Source organism: Phocoena sinus, chromosome 11, assembly GCF_008692025.1.
Source record: "Phocoena sinus isolate mPhoSin1 chromosome 11, mPhoSin1.pri, whole genome shotgun sequence".
NCBI classification, from domain to species: domain Eukaryota; kingdom Metazoa; phylum Chordata; class Mammalia; order Artiodactyla; family Phocoenidae; genus Phocoena; species Phocoena sinus.
The window spans coordinates 225500-247818 of NC_045773.1; the positions used below are offsets into that span (position 1 = coordinate 225500).

The 22319-nt window shown below is 46.9% G+C and overlaps 1 protein-coding gene across 3 annotated transcripts in view; it reads left to right on the forward strand.

Annotated features, from left to right (window-relative positions):
- Positions 1-22319, forward strand: part of SLC41A3 (solute carrier family 41 member 3) — a 66824-nt gene that overhangs the window by 20932 nt on the left and 23573 nt on the right. For 2 of the 3 annotated variants that reach the window (XM_032649134.1, XM_032649136.1), the window contains exon 3: positions 5931-6038. In XM_032649134.1, the coding sequence (XP_032505025.1) occupies positions 5931-6038 (108 nt within the window). Of the gene's footprint in view, positions 1-461; positions 688-5930; positions 6039-22319 lie in introns of those variants that run through there. The other variant, XM_032649138.1, reaches the window with a different exon arrangement.

Here is a 22319-nt window from a genome sequence, read left to right on the forward strand (position 1 = left end):
GGGGTGACAGTCCTCAGGGGCTCAGACCTGGCCCGAGGAGCAGGTGCTTCAGGCTGGGATGTCCCCAGGCCCCGTGCGGCCTCACCAAGGCCGGGCCTCACGTGGCTCCGGCTCTCCGGTCCAGCCCGAGCCAGCGTGGGCCGGACAGCTGGACGCCGTCAAGGTCGCTCCAGGGGACAGGGAGCCTCCTCGTGGGAGGCCAGCCGAGGGAGGTCCCACCGGACACGGCAGCCACTCTTGGAGGAGAACCTGATCTTCGGGGAGTGGACAGCAGGAGTGGCCGAGCCCTGAGCGAGGCTGAGTCACCCGGCCTTTGTTCCTCACCGTTGGCTCTGGCCCTTGGCTGAGGGGCAGTGGGGACCGTCTACAGCACGGGGCACCTGGCAGCTCTGCCCGGGTGGACTCCTTAGGAAACGCATCCTGGTGTGGGTGGAGGCCGGTGTTGGGGGCGCCCAGGCTTGGACATCCAGGGAATGCGTCACCGGCCTGGCCATGGTGGTCACCCAGCTGGACCTGGAGCTCTGCTTTCAGGGCACGAAGCTGCGAGGCTTCCGCTGTGAGTTCACCCGCTGCCCCCGCGGCGTCCTCCCCGAGACCGCCTTCGCCATCGTGGGCCAGGTGGTGGTGCCCGTCCTGCTGTCTGGCCTCGGCATGGTGACGGCTGGCCTGCTGATGAACGCCGTCCAAGTGCGTATGGCGAGGCGGGGGGCAGCGTGGGCCCCGGGGTGGGGGACCAGGCATCACACGCAGGACAGGCCCCTGGGTCGGGCAGGGGACTGGGCTCGGGGGGCTGGCAGGAGTGTCCTCCTGGGACCTCAGTGTCTGAGAGTCACAGAGGCTTCTGACGACCCTCTACCGTCAGCCTGCGTGAGACTCCTCAGCCTGGGAGCTCGAACTGTTCTCCTTCCAGCAGACGCAGACCCGTTAGGCAGGGCCTGGGGGGCCTTGAGTCCTGCTCCTACGGTCTCTCCCCACCCGAGGGGCTCAGGCATCCTGCCTCAGCCTCTCCACCTGCAAGCCAGGCAGCGTTGTGAGGTTGGTGTGCTGGCCCGAGTGAGGGTGCCGGGCACCGCTTCTCCAGCCCCAGAATCTCTGGAGGGGGGTCTCAGCGGGAGGACGGGGTCCTGAGCATGGTGGGGGTCCAGGCGCACGGGGGGATGCAGATGCGGGGGTATCTATCAGGAGAGGTGTTTGCTGGGAGACCCAGGGGGTCTCTTTATGCCCTGGGTCAGTTCTGGGAGCCGTGTTTGGGTCACTTACGGAGTTAGTGTGTTCTCGATCCGCTGGGGCCTGTACGTGAGCATGTGGGGGGAGGGGCCGTCACCTCTCACATCCCGCCGTGCCCCTGCCTCTGAGCTGGAGGGGGCGGCCGACACCTACCCGGGTACCCGGCTCTGAACGAGGTTCTTGGGGCGGCGTCTGGCCACCCTGCCCAGTGGACAGGGCACTTCTTCACGTGCTGCCGGCTGGAGGCCCGGATTCCTGTCTGCTGCTTCCCCTGGAGTTGCCCCGGGGTCTGTCACCCTCCCTGGGCCTTGCGGACACCGGGAGAGTCCACCCTGAATCTCCCTCCTTGACCTTCCCCAGCACCTCGCGTGGAGCATGGCCTCGTGTCCCCAACCTGCCCGCCCATGACCCTTTCTGTGGGGCCTCGGGGCCGAGAACAGGCGGCCGAGAGTTCGACGGAGTCCAGGAGGTTTGGTGGGGCCCTGGGGGGAGGGGGTCATGCCTGACCATCAGCGGAGGCGCCCCGGGGCCGGGTCTGGAGGGGGTCCAGCTGGAGAGTGCAGCGCCCTTCCTGACCGCGTGCGGGTTCCGTCTGGGAGGTGGGCCCGGAGCAGACGTGGGGCAGGCTGTCTGCAGGCTTGGCCTTGAGCCGTCAGCTTCGGGAGGGCCAGCGACTGGGAGGATGGAACAGCTCTGTACGTCACAGCCCTTTCCTCGTCCCCACTTTGCAGACGGGGTGCGTGAGGGTCAAGGGCCCTCTGTTTACTGGCTTCCGGCGCTCACCACCTCCCTGCTCACCCCTCCCGGCAGTGCAGGAAGCAGCCTTGGGGCTCCCAGAGGGAAGCCCACATCACAGGGGGCTCCTGGCTCCAGCAGTACCCAGGCTGGTGCCTGACCAGAGCCATTCACACCGGGCCTCGGGGCTTCCGAGCCCGCAGTGAGGTAGACCACCTGGCCCGACAGCCGTACCTCGTGGACAGTCCCCGGTGCAGCTCTGTGCCTGGCTGGGTGCAGGTTTCACCTATGCTCTTTGGGGCCGGGAGTCTCTGATTCTGGGCCTGGGGATTGAGGCCCAGTAAGTGGCCAGAGTATCAGTTTCGTGTCTTCAAAAACTTTTTTTTCGGTTACACAAGTAAGTGTAAGTATTTCTTTTTATGGAACAAGCATCGCAGCGAGGTTAAGCCCTCTTTGACCACAGCCTCAGTCGCCGAAGGTCCCTTACTATTGAGTCGTGGTGTCATTCCAGACCTTTGGGGGTTTACGTGCACACGTGGGCACCAGGGACCGTGGAAGCGCGTGTGATTGTTCTTCCCAGATCAGGGCTGAACCGGACAGGCTGGCTGCTCGAAGCAGCCGAGAGCCAAGCGCCGGGCAGGTGGACAGAGCCACTTGTCATCCAGTTCATCCTTTGTTGAGCGAATTTGGTTGAATCCCGAGCGGAAGCTGATCTTCCTGGCTGGCGTGTCTGGTGGCCGTTGGGCCCCCCTGCAGACAACGGGCAGGGGGCGGAGGCAGCAAGGGAGGAGGGGCAGGTCGGAGACTCTGCAGACGCTTTGCCGGGCCTCAGAGGTGGCGTCTCCTGGGTGCGTGAGCAACGGTGAACGTCCCGGCGAGGGGGCCCTTGTGCGCAGACCACGGAGCAGGCGAGCGTGTGGGCAGGGGGGCAGCCGCCGAGGGTGAAGCATTGTTCACTTTGTCCTCGTTCTTTGTTCTAAAACAAACATCACGTCTTGCTTCACTGGGGTCCAGCGCAGGCGTGGAGAAAATCGCACAGCCGGTGAGCACGCAGTTTGGTGAGCCATCTCGGGATAAAGGGGCGCGTTAACCTGCCAGATGGAGGGCTCGCGGCCCTGCCCACTCCTCATGCCCCGATCTGCACTGCCTTTGTGTTTGCGGAACATGAGGACCTGTGTGCCCAGAACTGGAATTAGTGAAGGGTCGTAAGGGACGGAGTGACACGTCCTCCCTGGCTGCTGGGGTCTGAGTGACCCAGAGGTGCTGCTCAAGGCTGCAGGGGAGAGCTGGGGACTGTAGGCGTGATTGAGAGACCCAAGTGCAAGAGCCAGCCCCTGGGGCCCGTGCAGCAGGGTCAGCGTGGAGCCTTGGGCGGGGGACCTGTGGGGCGTCCAGGGCTGTCCGCGGCTGGGGGCAGGCGTGAGCTGGGTTGTGGAGCCAGCCGCCGTCAGGGTGCTCTGGGAGTGGGTGACCAAAATCCCGACCCATTCAGGGTCTCCCTGAAGAGGTCTGCAGGTCAGGCAGCTCCGGCCCTGTTCCTCCCTTGGACTTGGTGTCCCTGGGGCCCTGGCCTTCTGTTCTCCTGGCACCGTCCACCTTTGCTGGCTTTGTCCCTGAGTAGCCCCTCATGGTCGTCAGACCTGATGTGTCTAAAGCCCCTTCCCAGCCCTCCTCGGCCGTGCCTGTGGCCCAGCCCAGGCGACCCCTTGCAGGAGGACAGGACCACCGCTCGCAGGCTCACCTCCTGCCGCCCCTGTGTGGGGTGGGGAGGGGCCTGGGCCTTGGAAGGGAGAGGACTTGGAGAGAAGGGAGAACCGAAGCAGGAGGGGGAGTCAGGGTTAGAGGGCAGGGGGTCACAACCTTGCTGTACTGCTGGCGGAATCAGATCCGAGTGGACGGGGTGAGTCCAGGGAAGTGTGGGCAGGAGCGTGTACCAGGGCCTCAGGTTCCTTGCGGGCAGCCTGACCTCCCCCGGCCTGTCTCCGTATATCCTGGAACAGGGACTTTCTCGGCCGCGGACACGGGATCTTGGCAACGGCTGACCCTGGGTTTTCCTTTGAAAACGTAACAGCCATGGGTGAGTCGGTCCCACAGATTCAAGGTTACTGTGGGCGCTGAGATGTCTGTGCCCATGTTGAAGAAGCAGAGATGGTTATCAGACCTTTGCAGCCTTCCTGTCTGGAGAAAGAAAATAAGTCCCTTACATTTTTGTGTTTTGTTTTTTGGTTTCTTTTGGCTGTGTCGGGTCCTTGTTGCTGTGCGCGGGGTTTCTCTAGTTGCAGCGAGCAGGGGCTACTCTTGGTTGTGTTGAGCGGGCTTCTCATTGCGGTGGCTTCTCTTGTTGCGGAGCACGGGCTCTGGGCGTGCGGGCTCAGCAGTTGTGGCTCGCGGGCTCTAGAGCGCAGGCTCAGCAGTTGTGGCTCGCGGGCTCTAGAGCGCAGGCTCAGTAGTTGTGGCTTGTGGGCTCTAGAGTGCAGGCTTAGTAGTTGTGGCGCACGGGCTTAGCCGCTCCGCGGCATGTGGGATCTTCCCAGACCAGGGCTCAAACCCGTGTCCCCTGCATTAGCAGGCGGATTCTTAACCACTGCGCCACCAGGGATGCCTCCAGTCCCTTACGTTTGAAAAATGTAAAAGATCAGGAGGGAGATGAGTAGCCCTCAGTGGAGGCCAAGATGGGACAATCAGAGGTCAGCACAGGACAGGACGAGGCCCCGTCAGCCATGTGGAGACATGGGTGTGCCCGTCACGTAGCGGGGGAGGGGTTCCCACGGGGAGTCACCCCGCACACATCGGTCTCAGGTGCGGCTGCCAAGTTCAGTGGTGCCGGGGAAGAAGGGGGCGGAGAGAAGGGGGTTTACTCGGGGGGTGGGTGCTCGGTCTTGTGTGTTGGTGGGAGGAGGGTGAGAGCGCCAGCCCCTGGGAGGGGGATTCCCAGGCGGGAGGGGCCTCTGCTGGACAGGACGCAGCACCCCCCTGGCTGGTGACACATTCCTTCCGCACTTTTCGGAGAGGAAGGCTTGTAACTCCACCAGAGCTGGGACTGGGTTCTCAACCTCCCAGCTTTGCAGAAAAGGTAAAGGAGAGGGAACCGTAACTGTGAGTCTGCGAAACTTCCCAGATCTCAGGACACAAAGGGGTCTTCAGAGGGCCTGGCCCGCCCCTTTGCTTCCAGGTCCTGTAAGATGCATTGTGGGGTGGCTCTTTTGATGACCCTCTGGGCCCCTGGGGTAGGGGGACTCTTGTCTTGGGGACGGGGAACCAGACCCCACGCCACCTGCCTCCCAGCTCACAGAGCAGCAGCGTTTCTAGGACCAGCTTCTGTGGAGGGTCACGGATAGCTCAGGCCCAGGGAGGCGAAAGCAGCTAGTCGGATCAGTTGGGGTGTGAACAATCAGTTGGGGTAGGGGCAGTCTAACTGCACGTTAAACAGGTAGGACCAGTTTCCCTTCACAAAGAAACGTCTTCACGTTCTCTTGAAGCGTGCCTGTGCTTCCTGTTCCTTCTTTTTACATTTTTATTTATTTACAAGTGATAGAGACACATTCTGTCAGTTTTCACAAATCCAGGGCCCCCACGTGACCTTGGGCCCCACCCATCGGCCTTGGGGCCAGGGAGTCCCTGCCCAGCCCAGATCGTCCTGCCAGCTCGCCCGTGAGAAATCCCACAAGAAATCCCCAGCTTTGAAGCTGGGGGCTCATTCCTGTTTCTACAGACGTGCACGCAGGACAAAGCAGTTCCCCGTCCACGGGCACGGGCCCAGGCCCAGTCTCCCGGCAGCCAGGGAAGGAAGGGGTTCCCTGGGCCACTGTTCACGGTTGGTCATTACTCTGTTTAGTTTAAAGCCATTTTAAAAACTGGGTAGTTTTTTTCATTTTACAGGGAGCGAGGACTTGTCGAAGTATCTCTCGAGTAGTTCCTGAGAGGCGCGGTACGTGTGCTTGGACTGACCCCCAGTTCTTTCCCCGCAGCACTGGCCCGTGTTCACGGAGGTGAAGGACCTGCTGACCTTGGTGCCGCCCCTGGTGGGCCTGAAGGGCAACCTGGAGATGACACTGGCCTCACGCCTCTCCACCGCAGTGAGTGGACGTCTGCACATCTGACCTCCATGTCTCCCCGTGGAGCTTGTGGGTGGGTGGGTTGGACTCTGAAAATCTGATGTCGTTGGGAGTTTTCCTGTCGTGTGGCTCTACCTGGTCCCTCCTCCCAGCCATCACCCTGCCTTTCGGCCGGAGGCTGGGCTGCAGACGAGGCCCAGGTGTCAGGGGCGCTGTGTCCTTGTGTCCCCTGTTCATGCTGGAGCCTGAGGCTGGTTCCACACATGACCCAGAAGCAGTGGCGAATGTCCTAGAATCCTCGTCACCAGGGTGTCCTCCTCTGGGCACTCTGTCACAGTTCCCAGCTTTGCTACTCTCCTCACCTTCCCAGGGCATGGAAATCCCTTTCCTTCTGTTATGGGGATGGTCTCCTTTCTCTGTGGAAACGTCCTGATGCGCTGTGTTCTAGACACCGAGAGGTGGGCGATGCAGCTGGGGTGCTGGGGGGGGGGTCCCTGGAGCCCGAGGCTGGAGAGAGAGGTGAGGGGTGGCCAGCTGAACAGCAGCCCGCAAAGATGTCCACGTCCTGACCCGTGGAGACTGAACGCTCCCTTACGTGGAGGTGTTTGCACACGATTAAGTTAAGGCCCTTGTGGTAGGAGATAATCCTAGATTGTCCAGGGGGCCCGGTGTTGTCACAAGGGTCCTTACCAAGGGGAGGCGGGGTTGGGGGGAAACGTCAGACACAAGAAGGAAGCAGAGTTGGGGGAGCAGATGCTCGCCACCACCTGCAGAGATGAAGGAAGGGCCGTGAGCCAGGTGTAGCTCTACCTGCTGGAAATGGAAAGAAACAGCTGCCCCCCTGCATAGACCCTCTGTAGACCCCTGGCCTCCAGAACTGAAAGAGAAGACGTTTGCATCATTTTCAACCACTGAGTTTGTGGTAATTTGTCACAGCAGAGGCCGGACCGTGCAGTCTTGTAGGCCATTGAAATGTTTTAAGTGGCAGGTGACATGGTGCCCGTGTGTGTGCACATACACCTGTGCACACACGTAAGTGTGATTAAATGTGTTGGTGAGAGGGAAGAAATGTTGATGGTAATCCCTGCCATGGTGGCGTTTCAGGTTACATTTTTTTTTAGTATAAATTAATTTTATTTATTTATTTAGGCTGCGTTGGGTCTTCATTGCGGTGCACGGGCTTCTCATTGCCGTGGCTTCTCTTGTTGCAGAGCACGGGCTCTAGGCTCGTGGGCTCCAGTAGTTGTGGCACGCGGGCTCAGTAGTTGTGGCTCGCGGGCTCTAGAGCACAGGCTCAGTAGTTGTGGCGCACGGGCTTAGCTGCTCCGCAGCATGTGGGATCTTCCCAAACCAGGGCTTGAACTCGTGTCCCCTGCATTGGCAGGCGGCTTCGTAAGCCCTGTGCTTTGAGTTACGTTTTTATTCCATGGTGCTTAATGCATATTGAACACTTCTGTGCTGTGATTGTTTCTTACTGTTATAATGTTTTTTAAATGCGTAAAATGTGGGGGGGAGAAAAGAATGATCGGAACAATTCATCATCACAGCCTGTTTGAGGAGAACAGCCCCATTATCAGTGCAATAGAACCTTTATAAAAGCATTCAGGGGCTTCCCTGGTGGTGCAGTGGTTAAGAGTCCGCCTGCCAATGCAGGGGACATGGGTTCGAGCCCTGGTCCGGGAAGATCCCACATGCCGCAGAGTGACTAAGCCCGTGCGCCACAACTACTGAGCCTGCGCTCTAGAGCCCGCGAGCCACAACTACTGAAGTCCACGCGCCTAGAGCCCATGCTCCACAGCAAAGAGAAGCCACTGCAATGAGAAGCCCACGCACTGCAACGAAGAGAAGCCCCTGCTCGTCGCAACTGGAGAAAGCCTGCGCAGCAATGAAGACCCAACTCAGCCAAAAATGAATAAATTAAATAAATAAATTTATAAAAAACAAAAAAAAGAACCTTTCAACACCCAACATTGTATTAATGTGTAAATCAATACAACAAAAACTCAAAATTTTAAGTGTACGGGTCAGTGACTTTTGACAAATATACACACTGACATAACCACTGTCCCAATCAAGATACAGAGCCTGCCACCCACAGTCCATCCCAGAAACCCCTGATCCACTTCCAATCTCTGTAGATTAGTTCTGCCTTCAAGACCCACTCATGATGTAAAAAATATTCTTAGTGCAACTTGAAATAGAAGAATATTTTATTGATACTGTTCTGGTTGTTTTAGCTAGCGTAATATGCCAAGAAAAGGAAATAAGACCCTTAAATAAAAAAGAGGGAGAAAAACTTACTATTTGCTATTGATATGCTTATCTTCTTGGAAAACTAAGCAAATCAACTAGAAAAGTTTTAAAACTAATAATCTCAGTAAAGTGATCTGGTTTCAAAATAGGTGAAATTTATAATAGACATTAACGTGTGTAACTAGATACTTCTGCACACACCAAAATTGGTCATTAAAAATACAACTGAATCGTAAAATTGAATTGAAAAAATTGCAGATATCTTTCAAACAATGAACAAATATTTTTTAGTTGTACATACACATACATTCTTTTTTTATTTGTATATTCTTTTCCATTATGGTTTATCATAGGATATTGAATATAGTACCCTGTGCTGTACAGTAGGACCTTGTTCTTTATCCATCCTATATATAAAAACTTACATCCGCTAACCCCAACCTCCCACTCCACCCCTCCCCCAACCCCTTCCCCCTTGGCAACCAGCAGTCTGTTCCCTGTGAACCTTTCTGTTTCATAGACTCACGTGTCATATTTTAGATTCCACGTATAAGTGATATCACATGGTATTTGTCTTTCTGACTGACTTCACTGGATCTCTAGTTGCATCGTGTTGCTGAGAATGGCATTATTTCGTTCTTCATTATGACTGAGTGATATTCCACTATATATGTGTACCACATCTTCTTTATCTATTCCTCTATCAGTGGAAACTTAGGTTGCTTCCATGTCTTGGCTATTGTAAATAGTGCAGCCATGAACATTGGGGTGCATGTATCTTTTTGAATTATAGTTTTGTCCGATATGTGCCCAGGAGTGGGATTGCTGGATCATATGGTAGCTCTATTTTTAGTTTTCTGAGGAACTTCCATACTGTTCTTCACAGTGGCTACACTGTGTAAATGATTTACATTCCCACCAACAGTGCAAGAGGGTTCCCTTTTCTCCACACCCTCTCCAGCATTTACTGTTTGCGGATTTTTTGATGATGGCCATTCTGACCTGTGTGAGGTGGTACCTCATTGTAGATTTGATTTGCATTTCTCAAATGATTAGCCATGTTGAGCATCTTTTCATGTGCCTATTGGCCATCTGTATGTCTTCTTTGGAGAAATGTCTATTTAGGTCTTCTGCCCATTTTTTGATTGGGTTGTTTGTTTTTTGTTGTTGTTGAGTTGTATGAGCTGTTTGTATATTTTGGAAATTAAGCCCTTGTTGGTTGCATCATTTGCAAATATTTTCTCCCATTCTGTAGGTTGTCTTTTCGTTTTGTTTATGGTTTCCTTTGCTGTGCAAAAGCTTGTAAGTTTGATTAGGTACCATTTCAAACTGTGAACCAATTTTAAAACTTTTTCATCCTGAAGCCTCAAAAAGAAATGTGTGGGACCCATTCAAATAAAGTGACGAAACTCCATAAAGGGAAATAGAAATTTGGAGGGAGAGACGGAGTTTCTGATGGGAAAAATCAATGTTGTAAAGTTACCAGTTCTCCCTGTTTTTGTTTATAAAATTAATGCAGTTAATGCCAGAGAGATTTGGGGGAACATTTGACAGTATTATTTTTATTATTATTATTTCTTTGTGTGTGTGTGTGTGTGTGTGTGTGTGTGTGTGGTACGCAGGCCTCTTACTGTTGTGGCCTCTCCCGTTGCGGAGCACAGGCTCCAGACGCGCAGGCTCAGCGGCCATGGCTCACGGGCCTAGCCGCTCCGCGGCATGTGGGATCTTCCCGGACTGGGGCACGAACCCGTGTTCCCTGCATCGGCAGGCGGACTCTCAACCACTGCGCCACCAGGGAAGCCCTTGACAGTATTATTTTAAAGTTTATCTGGAGGAATGAGTCAGAATAACCATGAAAATATTGGTAGGAAAAAGAGAAAGAATAATAGTGAAATTTGATTTCCAGATTTTACAACATAATATAAAGTTATAGTAAGAAAAATATTTTGCAGCCAGTCTCAATTGATATATCAGAGAACAAAACAGAACATCCAGAAATAAACTCAGACTTTACAAATACAATCTACTGTATAATAATATGACATTTTAAATCAGTGAAAAGAGGGCGAATTATTAATAAATGGTTCTGAGATAATCGGCTAATTCTTCAGAAGTAATTTTTATTTTATGTCATACCTAAATGTATATTTTGAATACATGGAGTAATTTAAAGAAAAGCATGATACCAGAAAAACACATCAGTATTTTTAGAGTTGGTGACAAGAAATGCTTTTTAAGTAGCAGACCAAGTGCAGAACTCATAAAGGAAAGACGATGCCTTGTCTCAGTTCAACTGCGAGCTACGTAATAATTTTAGTTCCCTGGGGCTGTCATAACAAAGCACCACAGACCGAGTGGCTTAAACAACAGCAATGTATGGTCTCCAAGCTCTGGTTAAAAGTCAAGAGATGGAGGCTGGGATGGGCTGGCTCCCCCTGAGGCTATAGGAGGCTCTGCTCCAGGCCTTTCCCCAGCTCTGGGTCTGCTGTGATCTCCACTGTTCCCTGGCCTGTAGATGCACTGCCCCAACCTCTGTCTTTGTATTCTCGTGGCTCTGCCTGTGTGCACATATCTCCAAATGTCCCCTTTCTATAAGGACAGCAGCCACGTTGGATTAGGTGCCCACCCTACCCCAGTGTGACCTCGTATAAACTAAGTTCATCTCCAACCACCCTATTTCCAAATCAAGTCAGTTACGAGGTTCTGGGGGTTCGGACTTCAAGTTCTGTTGCGGGGACACAATTCTACCCGTACAGTTTCCTTGCACAAATTAAAAGGGGAATAACCCACAAGGGGAAGAGTTATACAAAATTAACAGAGCATCTGTATCCTCAAGTATCTAAGCAGCTCTTTTACATCAGCCCGAAGACAGACCCTTCAATAGCAACGTGAACAAAGGGTATGTATCAGAATTTCACGTTCAGGGTCAGTCTCCATGCTCCCAATGCATGGGGCCCGGGTTTGATCTCTGGTTGGAGAACTCGATGCCATGCGCATGCCACAACTAATAAGTCTGCAGTGCCGCAACTGAGAGTCCACATGCTGCAAAAAAAAAAAAAAAAAAAAAAAATCCCGCATGCCACAACTAAGACCTGGCACAGCCAAAATAAGTAATAAAAGAAATAAAAATTTTAAAAATATATTTTAAAAACTGCCAGAAAATTTTATGAAATCTCACCAGCAGTTTTTGAGATATTCAGTTTTTCTGCATCCTCACCAGTATTTGGTATCGTCTAGTTTTTATTTTAGCTGTTTTAATAATTACGTAGTGATATCTCAATCTTGGTCTTAATTTGCATTTCCCTAATGACTAATAACGGTCGTCTTTTCTCATGTGCTTCTTTGCCATCACATAGCTCTTTGAGTGAAGCATCTTTTCATATCAAATTACATTACTGTTTTTACTCTTGAGTTTTGAGAGCTCTTTATAAATTCTGTGTATGAGTCTTTTGTCATATATGTGGTTTGCAAAAATTTTCTCCCATTCTCTGGCTTGACTTTTCACCCCCCGAAAGGGTCTTTTAAAATATTTTATTTTAATTTTAGTAAAATACACATAAATTTTACCATCTTAACTGTCGTTAAGTGTGCATTTCTCCACGTCCTCCTCAGCACTTGTTATTTCCTGGGTTTTTGTTTTGTTTTGGGGGGGCGTTGTTTGTTTTTTAAGTAGTAGCCATCCTAATGGCTGTGATATTGATTTGTATTTCCCTAATAATTAGTAATGTTGAACATCTTTTCATGTGCTCTTTGCCATTTTTAATTTTCTTGGAGAAATGTCTATTCAAGTCCTATATACATTTTTTAATGGGGTTTATTTATTGGTTGTTGAGCTGTAGGAGTTCTTTATATATTCTGGAACTTAACCCTTATCAGATATATGATTTGCCAATAGTTTCTCCCTTTCTGTTGGTTTTCTTTTCACTCTGTTGATTGTGTCCTTTGATGCACAAAAGTTTTAAATTTTGATTTAGTCCAGTTTATCTATTTTTATTTTCTTACCTGTGCCTTTTGAGTCGTATCCAAGAAATCATAACCAAATACAATGTCATAAGATTTTCCCCTATGTTTTCTTCTGAGAAGTTTATAGATTTCACTCTAATGTTTAATCTTTGATCCATTTTGAGTTAATTTTTGTATATGGTATTAGGTAAAGGTTCAACTTCATCCTTTTTGTACGTGGCTGTCCAGATTTCCCAGCACCATTTGTTGAAAAGACTGTCCTCTCCCCATTGAACTGTCTTGGCATGCTTGTCAAAAATTATTTGATTATATATGCCAGGGTTTATTTCTGGTGTCTCTGTTCTAGTCTGTTGGTCTATGTGCCTTCAAAGCCTGTAGCTTTGAAATAGGTTTTAAAATCAGGAAGTATGAGGCCTCCAAATTTGTTCTTTTTTTAAAATTTTTATTGAAATATAGTTGATTTACAATATTGTGTTAGTTTGAGGTGTACAGTAAAGTGATTCAGTTTTATATATATATATATATATATATATATATATATATATATATATAATTTATTTATTTATTTATTTTTATACTCTCTACCATTATAGGTTATTACAAGATATTGAGTATAGTTCCCTGTGCTATACAGTAGGTCCTTGTTGGTTATCTATATAGTAGTATGTATATTTTAAGCACAAACTCCTAATTTATCCCTCTCTCCCCCTCCCCTTTGGTAACCATAAGTTTTCTATGTTTTTGAGTCAGTTTCTGTTCTGTAAATTAGTTCATGTATCATTTTTTTTAGTTAGATTCCACATATGAGTGATACCATGTGATGTTTGTCTTTGTCTTACTTAGTATGATCGTCTCTGGCTCCATCCATGTTGCTGCAAATGGCTTATTTCATTCTTTTCTTATGGTTGAGTAGTATTTCACTGTATATATGTACAACATCTTCTTTATCCATTCCTCTGTTGATGGACATTTAGGTTGCTTCCGTGTCTTGGCTATTGTAAATAGTGCTGCCATGAACATTGGGGTCCATGTATCTTTTCTAGTTATGGCTTTCTCCAGATACATGCCCAGGAGTGGGATTACTGGATCATATGGTAGCTCTATTTTTAGTTTTTAAAGGAACCTCCATTCTGTTCTTCATAGTGGTTGTACCAATTTACCTTCCCACCAACAGTGTAGAAGCATTCCCTTTTCTCCACACGCTCTCCAGTATTTATTATTTGTAGACTTTTTAACGGTGGCCATTCTGACTGGTGTGAGGTGATACCTCATTGTAGTTTCGATTTGCACTTCTCTCATAATTAGTGATGTTGAGCATCTTTTCATGTGTTTGTTAGCCATCTGCATGTCTTCTTTTGAAAAAATGTCTTTTTAGATCTTCTGCCCATGTTTTGATTGGGTTGTTCGTTTTTTTGATATTGAGCTGTATAAGCTATTTGTATATTTTATTTATTTATTTATTTTTGTGGTACGCGGGCCTCTCACTGTTGTGGCCTCTCCCGTTGCGGAGCACAGGCTCTGGATGCACAGGCTCAGCAGCCGTGGCTCAGGGGCCCAGCCGCTCTGCGGCAGGAACCCGTGTGCCCTGCATCAGCAGGCGGACTCCACCACTGCGCCACCAGAGAAGCCCTGTTTGTGTATTTAAGAGATTAATCTCTTCTCAGTTGCATCATTTGCAAATATTTTCTCCCAGTCTGTAGATGAGCTTTTTGTGTTGTTTATGGTTTCCTTTGCTGTGCAAAAGCTTTTAAGTTTAATTAGGTCCCATTTGTTTATTTTTGTTTTTATTTCCATTACTCTAGGAGGTGGATCCAAAAAGATAGTGCTGTGATTTATGTCAAAAAGTGTTCTGCCTATACCTTCCTCTAGGAGTTTTATAGTATCCGGTCTTACATTTAATCCATTTTGAGTTTATTTTTGTGTTTGGTGTTAGGGAATGTTCTAATTTCATTTTGTAGCTGTTCAGTTTCCCAGCACAACATATTGAAGAGACTTTCTTTTCTCCACTGCATAGTCTTGCCTCCTTTGTCATAGATTAATTGACCATAGGTGTGTGGGTTTATTTCTGGGCTTTCTATCCTGTTCCATTGATCTATATGTCTGTTTTTGTGCCAGAATCACACTGTTTTGATTACTGTAGCTTTGTAGTATAGTCTCAAGTCAGGGAGCCTGATTCCTCCAGCTCCGTTTTTCTTTCTCAAGATTGCTTTGACTCTTTGGGGTCTTTTGTGTTTCCATAGAAATTAAAAATTTTTTTGTTCTAGTTCTGTGAAAAATGCAGTTGGTAATTTGATAGGAGTTGCATTGAATCTGTACGTTGCCTAGGATACTCTAGTCATTTTGACAATATTGATTCTTCCAATCCAAGAACACGGTGTATCATTCCGTTTGTGTCATTTTCGATTTCTTACATCAGTGTCTTACACCTTTTGGAGTACAAGTCTTTGCCTCCTTAGGTAGCTTTATTCCTAGGTATTTTATTCTTTTTGAAGCAGTGGTAAATGAGATAGTTTCCTTAATTTCTCTTTCTGACCTTTCATTGTTAGTGTATAGAAATGCAACAGATTTTTGTGTATCAATTTCATGTACTGCAATTTTACCAAATTCATTGATGAGCTGTAATAGTTTTCTGGTAGCACCTTTAGGATTATCTGTGTATAGTATCATGTCATCTGTAAACAGCGACAGTTTTACTTTTTCTTTTCCAATTTGGATCCCTTTTATTTCTTCTTCTTCTCTGATTGCCATGGCTAGGACTTCCAAAACTATGTTGAATAAAAGTGGTGAGAGTGGACATCCTTGTCTTGTTCCTGATCTTAGAGGAAATGCTTTCTGCTTTTCACTGTTGAGTATGATGTTAGCTGTGGGTTTGTCGTATGTGGAATTTATTTATTTTTTTGTGGACTTTATTATATTTAGGTAGGTTCCCTCTGTGCCCACTTTCTGGAGAGTTTTTATCATAAATGGGTGTTGAATTTTGGCAAAAGCTTTTCTGCATCTATTGAGATGATCATATGGTTTTCTTCAGTATGTTGATGTGGTGTAGCACATGATTGATTTGCAGAATTGAAAAATCCTTGCATCCCTGGGATATATCCCACTTGATCATGGTGTATGATCCTTTTAATGTATTGTTGAATTCAGATTGCTAGTATTTTGTTGAGGATTTTTGCGTCTGTGTTCATCAATGACATTGACTGGTAATTTTCTTTTTTTGTGGTATCTTTGTCTGGTTTTGGTATCAGGGTAATAGTGGCCTCATAGCACGTGGGCTCTTTGTTGCGGTGCACAGGCTTCTCTTTAGTTGTAGCACACAGGCTCGGGAGTGCACGGGCTCAGTAGTTGTGGCGCACAGGTTTAGTTGCCCTGCAGCATGTGGGATGTTAGTTCCCTGACAAGAGATCGAACTGGCGTTCCCTGCATTGCAGGACCAATTCTTAACCACTGGACCACCAGGGAAGTCCCTTTGTTGGGAGTTTTTAAATCACAGATTCAACTTCAGTATATGTGATTGGTCTGTTCACATTTTCTATTTCTTCCTGGTTCAGCTTTGGGAGATTGTACCTTTTTAAGAATTTGTCCATTTCTTCCAGGTTGTTCATTTTATTGGCATGTGGTTGCTTGTAGTAGTCTCTTATGCCCCTTTGTATTTCTGTGGTGTCTGTTGTAACTTCTCCTTTTTCATTTCTAAGTTTATTGATTTGGGCCCTCTCCCTTTTTTTATTGATGAGGCTGGCTAATGGCTTATCAGTTTTGTTTATCTTTTCAAAGAACCAGCTTTTAGTTTCTTTCATCTTTGGTATTGTTTTATTCGTTTGTAGTCCATTTATTTCTGCTCTGATCTTTATGATTTCTTTCCTTCTACTAACTTTGGGTTTTGTTCGTTCTTCTTTCTCTAGTTGCTTTAGGTGTAAAGTTAGGTATTTTGTTTGATATTTTTCATTTGTCTCTAGGTATTTTTTTGTTTCCCCTTTGATTTCTTCAGTGATCCATTGGTTGTTTAGTAGCACACTGTTTAGCCTCCACGTGTTTGTTTTTTACAGTTTTTTCCTGGTTGTTTATTTCTAATCTCATAGCATTGTGGTTGGAAAAGATGCTTGATATGATTTCAGTTTTCTTAAATTTACCAAGGCTTGCTTTGTGGCCCAGCATGTACTAGATCCTGAAGACTCTTCTGCATGCACATGAGAAGAATGTGTATTCTGCTGCTTTTGGATGGAATGCTCTATAAATATCAATTAAGTCCATATGGTCTAATGGGTGATTTAAGGCCTGTGTTTCCTTTTTGATTTTCTTTCTGAATGATCTATCCATTGATGAAAGTGGGGTGTTGGGACTTCCCTAGTGGCCCAGTGGTTAAGACTCCACACTCCCAATACAGGGGGCCCAGATTCGATCCCTGGTCTGGGAACCAGATCCCTCACGCGTGTCGCAACTAAGTGTTCGCATGCTGCAACTAAGTAGCCTGTGAGCCACAACTAAGGAGCCCGCCTGCCACAACTAAGGAGTCCACATGCCACAACTAAGGAGCCGGCGAACCTCAACTAAGGATCCCGCTGGCTGCAACTAAGACCTGGCACAACTTAATTAATTAATTAATTAATTTTTAAAAAGCAATAGGTACTAAAAAAAAAGAAAGCATGCTATAAAAAAAAAAGAAAGTGGGGTGTTAAAGCCCCCACTATTATTGTGTGCCTGTCGATTTCTCCCTTTATGGCTCTTAGTGTTTGCCTTACATATTGAGGTGCTCCTCTGTTGGGTGCGTATCTGTTTACAATTGTTATGTGTTCTCCTTGGATTGATCCCTTGATCGTTATGTAGTGTCCTTCTTTGTCTCTTATAATAGTCTTTATTTTAAAGTCTATTTTGTCTGATATGAGTATTGCTATTCCAGCTTTCTTTTGATTTTCATTTGCATGGAATATGTTATTCCATCACCTCACTTTCAGTCTGTATGTGTCCCTAGGTCTGAAGTGGGTCTCTTGTAAACAGCATATATATGGGTCTTGTTTTTGTATCCATTCAGCCATTCTGTGGCTTTTGGTTGGAGCATTTAATCCATTTAAGGTGATTATCAATATGTATGTTCCTATTGCCATTTTCTTAATCCTTTTGGTTTGTTCTTGTAGGTCTTTTTTCTTCCTTTCCTCTCTTTTTCTCTTCTCTTGTGGTTTGATGACCATCTTTAGTGTTCTGTTTGGGTTGTGTTTCCTTCTTTGTGTTTGTACCTATTATAGATTTTGGGTTTGCTGTTCCCATGAGGTTTTGTTATAGCAGTCTATATATGTACGTGGTTATTTTAAGCTGCTGGTTGCTTTCCTGCCTAGAGAAGTTATTTTAGCATCTGTTGGAAAGTTGGCCTGGGGGTGCTGAATTCTCTTAGCTTTTGCTTGTCCATAAAGCTTTTGATTTCTCTGTCAAATCTGAATGAGAGCCTTGCTGGATAGAGTATTCTTGGTTGTAGGTTCTTCCCTTTATCACTTTATATATATATTAAGTCACTCCCTTCTCACCTGCAGAGTTTCTGCTGAGAAATCAGCTGATAACCTTATGGGCGTTCCCTTGTATGTTATTTGTTGTTTTTCACTTGTTGCTTTTAAAGTTTTTTTCTTTGCCTTTAATTTTTGTCAGTTTGATTACCGTGTGTCTTGGCGGCATGTTCCTCCTCCTTGGGTTTATCCTTCTTGGGACTCTGCGCTTCCTGGACTTGGGTGACTGTTTCCTTTTCCATGTTACGGAAGTTTTCAGTTATTATCTCTTCAAACCTTTTCTCAGGTCCTTTCTCTCTTCTGCTTCTGGGGCCCCTATAATGCAAAGGATGGTGCATTTAATCTCGTCCCAGAGGTCTCTTAGACTCTCTTCGTTTCTTTTCATTCTTTATTCTGCTCCTCGGCAGTTATTTCCACCGTTCTGTCTTCCAGTTCACTTATCTGTTCTTCTGCCTCAGTTATTCTGCTATTGATTCCTTCTAGTGTATTTTTCATTTCAGTTATTGTATTGTTCATCTCTGTTTGTTTGTTCTTTAGTTCTTCTGGGGTTTTGTTAAACATTTCTAGCATCTTCTCGGTCCTTGCCTCCATTCTTTTTCTGAGATCCTGGATCATCTTCACTATCATTATTCTGAATTCTTTTTCCAGAAGGTTGCCTATCTCCACTTAGTTGACTTTCTGGGGTTTTATCTTGTTCCTTCATCTGGAACATATTCCTCTGCCGTTTCATTTTGTCCAACTTTCTGTGAATGTGGTTTCTGTTCTGCAGGCTGCAGGATTAGGGTTCTTTCTGCTTCTGCTGTCTGCCCTCTGGTAGATGAGGCTATCAGAGAGGCTTTTGCAAGTTTCCTGATGGGAAGGACTGGTGGTGGTTGGAGCTGGGTCTTGTCCCTCTGGTAGGCAGGGCCATGCTCAGTAAAACTTTAATCTGCTGATGGGTGGGGCTATTTTCCCTCCCTGTTAGTTGTTTGGCCTGAGGTGACCCAGCACTGGAGCCTACGGGCTATACGGTGGGGCTAGTGGTGGCCTCCAGGAGGGCTCAGGTCAGTGAGTACTTCCCAGAACTGCTGTTGCCAGTGTCTTTGTCCCTGTCGGCTGCCCTCCCCATCACCTCTGCAGGAGACCCTCCAGTACTAGCAGGTAGGTCTGGTCCAGTCTCCTATGGGCTTTTTACCCCTGGGTCCTGGTGCGCACAGGACTTTGTGTGTGCCCTCCAAGAATGGAGTTTCTGTTTCACCCTGTCCTGTGGAAGTCCTGCATTCAAGCCCTGCTGGCCTTCGAAGCCAGATTCTTTGGGGACTACTACTCCTGTTACCAGATCCCCAGGCTGGGAAGCCTGATGTGGGGCTCAGAACTCTCACTCCCATGGGAGAACTTCTGTGATGTAATTATTCTCCAGTCTGTGAGTCACCCACCCAGCAGGTATGGGATTTGATTTTACCATGATTGTACCCCTCCTACCGTCTCGTTGTGGCTTCTTCTTTGTCTTTGGATGTAGGGTATCTTTTTTTTTGTTTTTTTAGGTTCCAGCATTTTTTTGTCATTGGTTGTTCAACAATTAGTTGTGATTTTGGTGTTTTCATAAGAATGGGGTGAGCTGACGTCCTTCTACTCCGCCATCTTGAACTAATCTCCCAAACAAACTCTTAATATGTCCTGCATAGGTGAGTTGGCACCTTTGGAACAAGGGGCCACTGACGCCTATTATTCTAAGAGATCACCAGTCTGTCTTGGAGTCATTCTTATTTGTGTGTATATCTGTTGTAGATTTTTGGTTTGCGGTTACCATGAGATTTTACTATAGCAGTCTATATATATACATGATTGTTTTTAAGTTGCTGATATGTTCATTTCCAATGCATTTCTGATATCCTGCATTTATACTTTTCTCCTCTCATGATTTTGGTTTAGATATATACTTGTGTGTGGATGATTTCCTACTTTCACTCTCTGTTTCCCTTTACCAGTGAGCTTTTCCATTCGCGATTTTCTTGTTTCTAGTTGTGGCCTTTTCTTTTCTGCTTAAAGAAGTTCCTTCAGCATTTGTTGTAAAGCTGGTTTGGTGGTGCTGAATTCTTTTAGCTTTTGCTTGTCTGTAAAGCTTTTATTTCTACATTGAATCTGAATAAGACCCTTGCTGGATGGAGTATTCTTGGTTGTAGGTTTTTCCCTTTCATCACTTTAAAGATATCGTGCAACTCCTTTCTGGCCTGCGGAGTTTCTGCTGAAAATCTGCTGATAACCTTTTGGGGGTTCCTTTGTTATTTGTTGCTTTTCCCTTATTGCCTTTAATATTTTCTCTTCCTCTTTAATTTTCGTCAGTTTGATTACTATATGTCTTGGCATGTTCTTACTTGGGTTGATCCTGTATGGTACTCTGTGCTTCCTGGACTTGGGTGACTGTTTCCTTTCCCATGTTAGAGAAATTTTAAGCTATTATCTCTTCAAATATCTCCTCAGGCCCTTTCTCTCTCTCATCTTCTGCTGGAACCCCATAACTCGAATGTTGGTGCATTTGACGTTCCCGAGGCCTCTTAAACTGTCCCTGTTTCTTTTCATTCTTTTTTCTTTATTACGTTCTGAGACAGTGATTTCCACTCTGTCTTCCAGCTCACTTAACCATTCTTCTGCCTCATTTATTCTGCTCTTGGTTCCTTCTGGTGTATTTTTCATTTCGTTTATTGTACTCTTCAACTCTGGTGGTTCTTTATTTTTTCTAATTCTTTCTTGAAAACGTCTTGTCACTTCTCAGTCGTGCCTCCATTCTTTCCCTGTGCTCTTGTATCATCTTTGTGACCGTTACTCAGAACTCTTTCTTGAGTAGATTGCCCATCTCCACTTCACTTCGTAGTTCTTCTGGGGTTTTATCTTGTTCCTTCGTCTGAAACATATTGCTTCGCCATGTCATTTTGTTTAAATTTCTATTTGTATTTTTATGTACGTAGTAGCTTAGTTACATTCCTCATCCTTGGAGAAGTGGCCTCTGTAGGGGATGTTCTCTGTGTCCCAGCAGTGCTCTCCCCTCTCGTCACCCAAGGGCCAGGGACAAGCTGGTCCCAGGGTAGGTTCTGACCTGTATTTTCAGACTCACTTCTGTGGGCTTCAGGATCGTAGTTTCCTTCCTTCTGGTGTCTGCCCCCTAGTTGGTAAGCCTGGTCTAGAGGCTGGTACAGGCTTTCTGGTGGGCAGGGCCATGTCAAGGGGCATGCCTAGAGGTGGCTGTGGGTTCAGAAAGTGTTTAGGCAGCCTGTCTGCTGATGGGTGGGGCTGTGTTCTGCCTGTTGGTTGTTTGGCCTGAGGCGTCCCAGCACTGGGGCCTACAGGCTGTTGGGTGGGGCCAGGTCTTGGTGCTAACGTCCCAAGCAAGATATCAGCCTCCAGATGCATACTCCTGGATATGTTAACCACCAGCTTTTATGTCCCAGGAGAGAGCCACAGCTGCCCAAGAGACCCTCCAAGACCAGCAGGTAGGCCTAGCCCAGGCTCCTTTGGAGTCACTGCTTTTGTGCTGTGACCTGGTGCTCAAGGGACTTTGTGTGCACCCTCCAAGCATGGAGTCTTTGTTTCACCAAGTCCTGTGGAGTTCTTGAGATTCAGACCTGCTGGCCTTCACAGCCAAATGCTCTGGGGCTCCTCCTCCCCATGCCAGATCCCCACGCTGGGGAGCCTGATGTGGGGCTCAGAGGTCTCACTCCCATGGGAGAACTTCTGTGATGTAATTATTCTCCAGTCAGTGGGTCACCCACCCTGGGGGGTATGCGATTTGATTAGATTGCAAGTATGCCCCTCCTACTGTCTCACTGTGATGTTTTTCTTTGTCTTTGGATGTAGAATATCTTTTTTGGTAATGTTTCAGTCTTTTTTATTGACGGTTGTTCAACAGTTAGTTGTGCTTTTGGTGTGCTCATGGGAGGAGGGGAGCTCAAGGTCTTCTACTCCACCATCTTGTCTTTTCCTGGTTTGTTTTTTTAAGATTGTTTTGGCTTTGGGGGGGTCTCTTGAGACTCCATATGAATTTTTAAATGAATTTTTTCTATTTTTGCCATTGGGTTTTTGATAGGGATTGCGTTAAACCTGTAGATTGCTTTTGGTAATACTGACACCTTAACAATATTGTTTTCCAATCCATGAACATAGGATATCTTTCCATTTATTGGTGTCTTTCAAAATTTCTTTCAGTGACATTTTGAGCATACAAGTCTTTCACCTTCTTTGTCAAGTTAATTCCCAAGTGTTTTTTTCTTTTTGATGTTACAGTAAATGAAAGTTAAATTGTTTTTTTCTTCAGATTGTTCATTGTTAGTAAAGAGACACATAAGTGGGTGTTTTTTGTTTCTGTTGTTGATTTTATATTCTGTGACTGATGGATTGCTTTATTAGTTCAGTTTTTGTGCAGTCTTTAGGGTTTTCTACATATAAGGTCCTGTCATCTGTGAGTAGAGATACTCTTACTTCTTTTCTCTCCAATTTGAATGTCTTTTATTTCTTTTTCTTGCCTAATTTCTCCGGTTAAGACTTCCAGGACTGTGTTGAATAAAAGTGAAAGTGGGTATCCTTGTTTTACTTGATCTTAGAGGAAAAATTTCAGTATTTCACC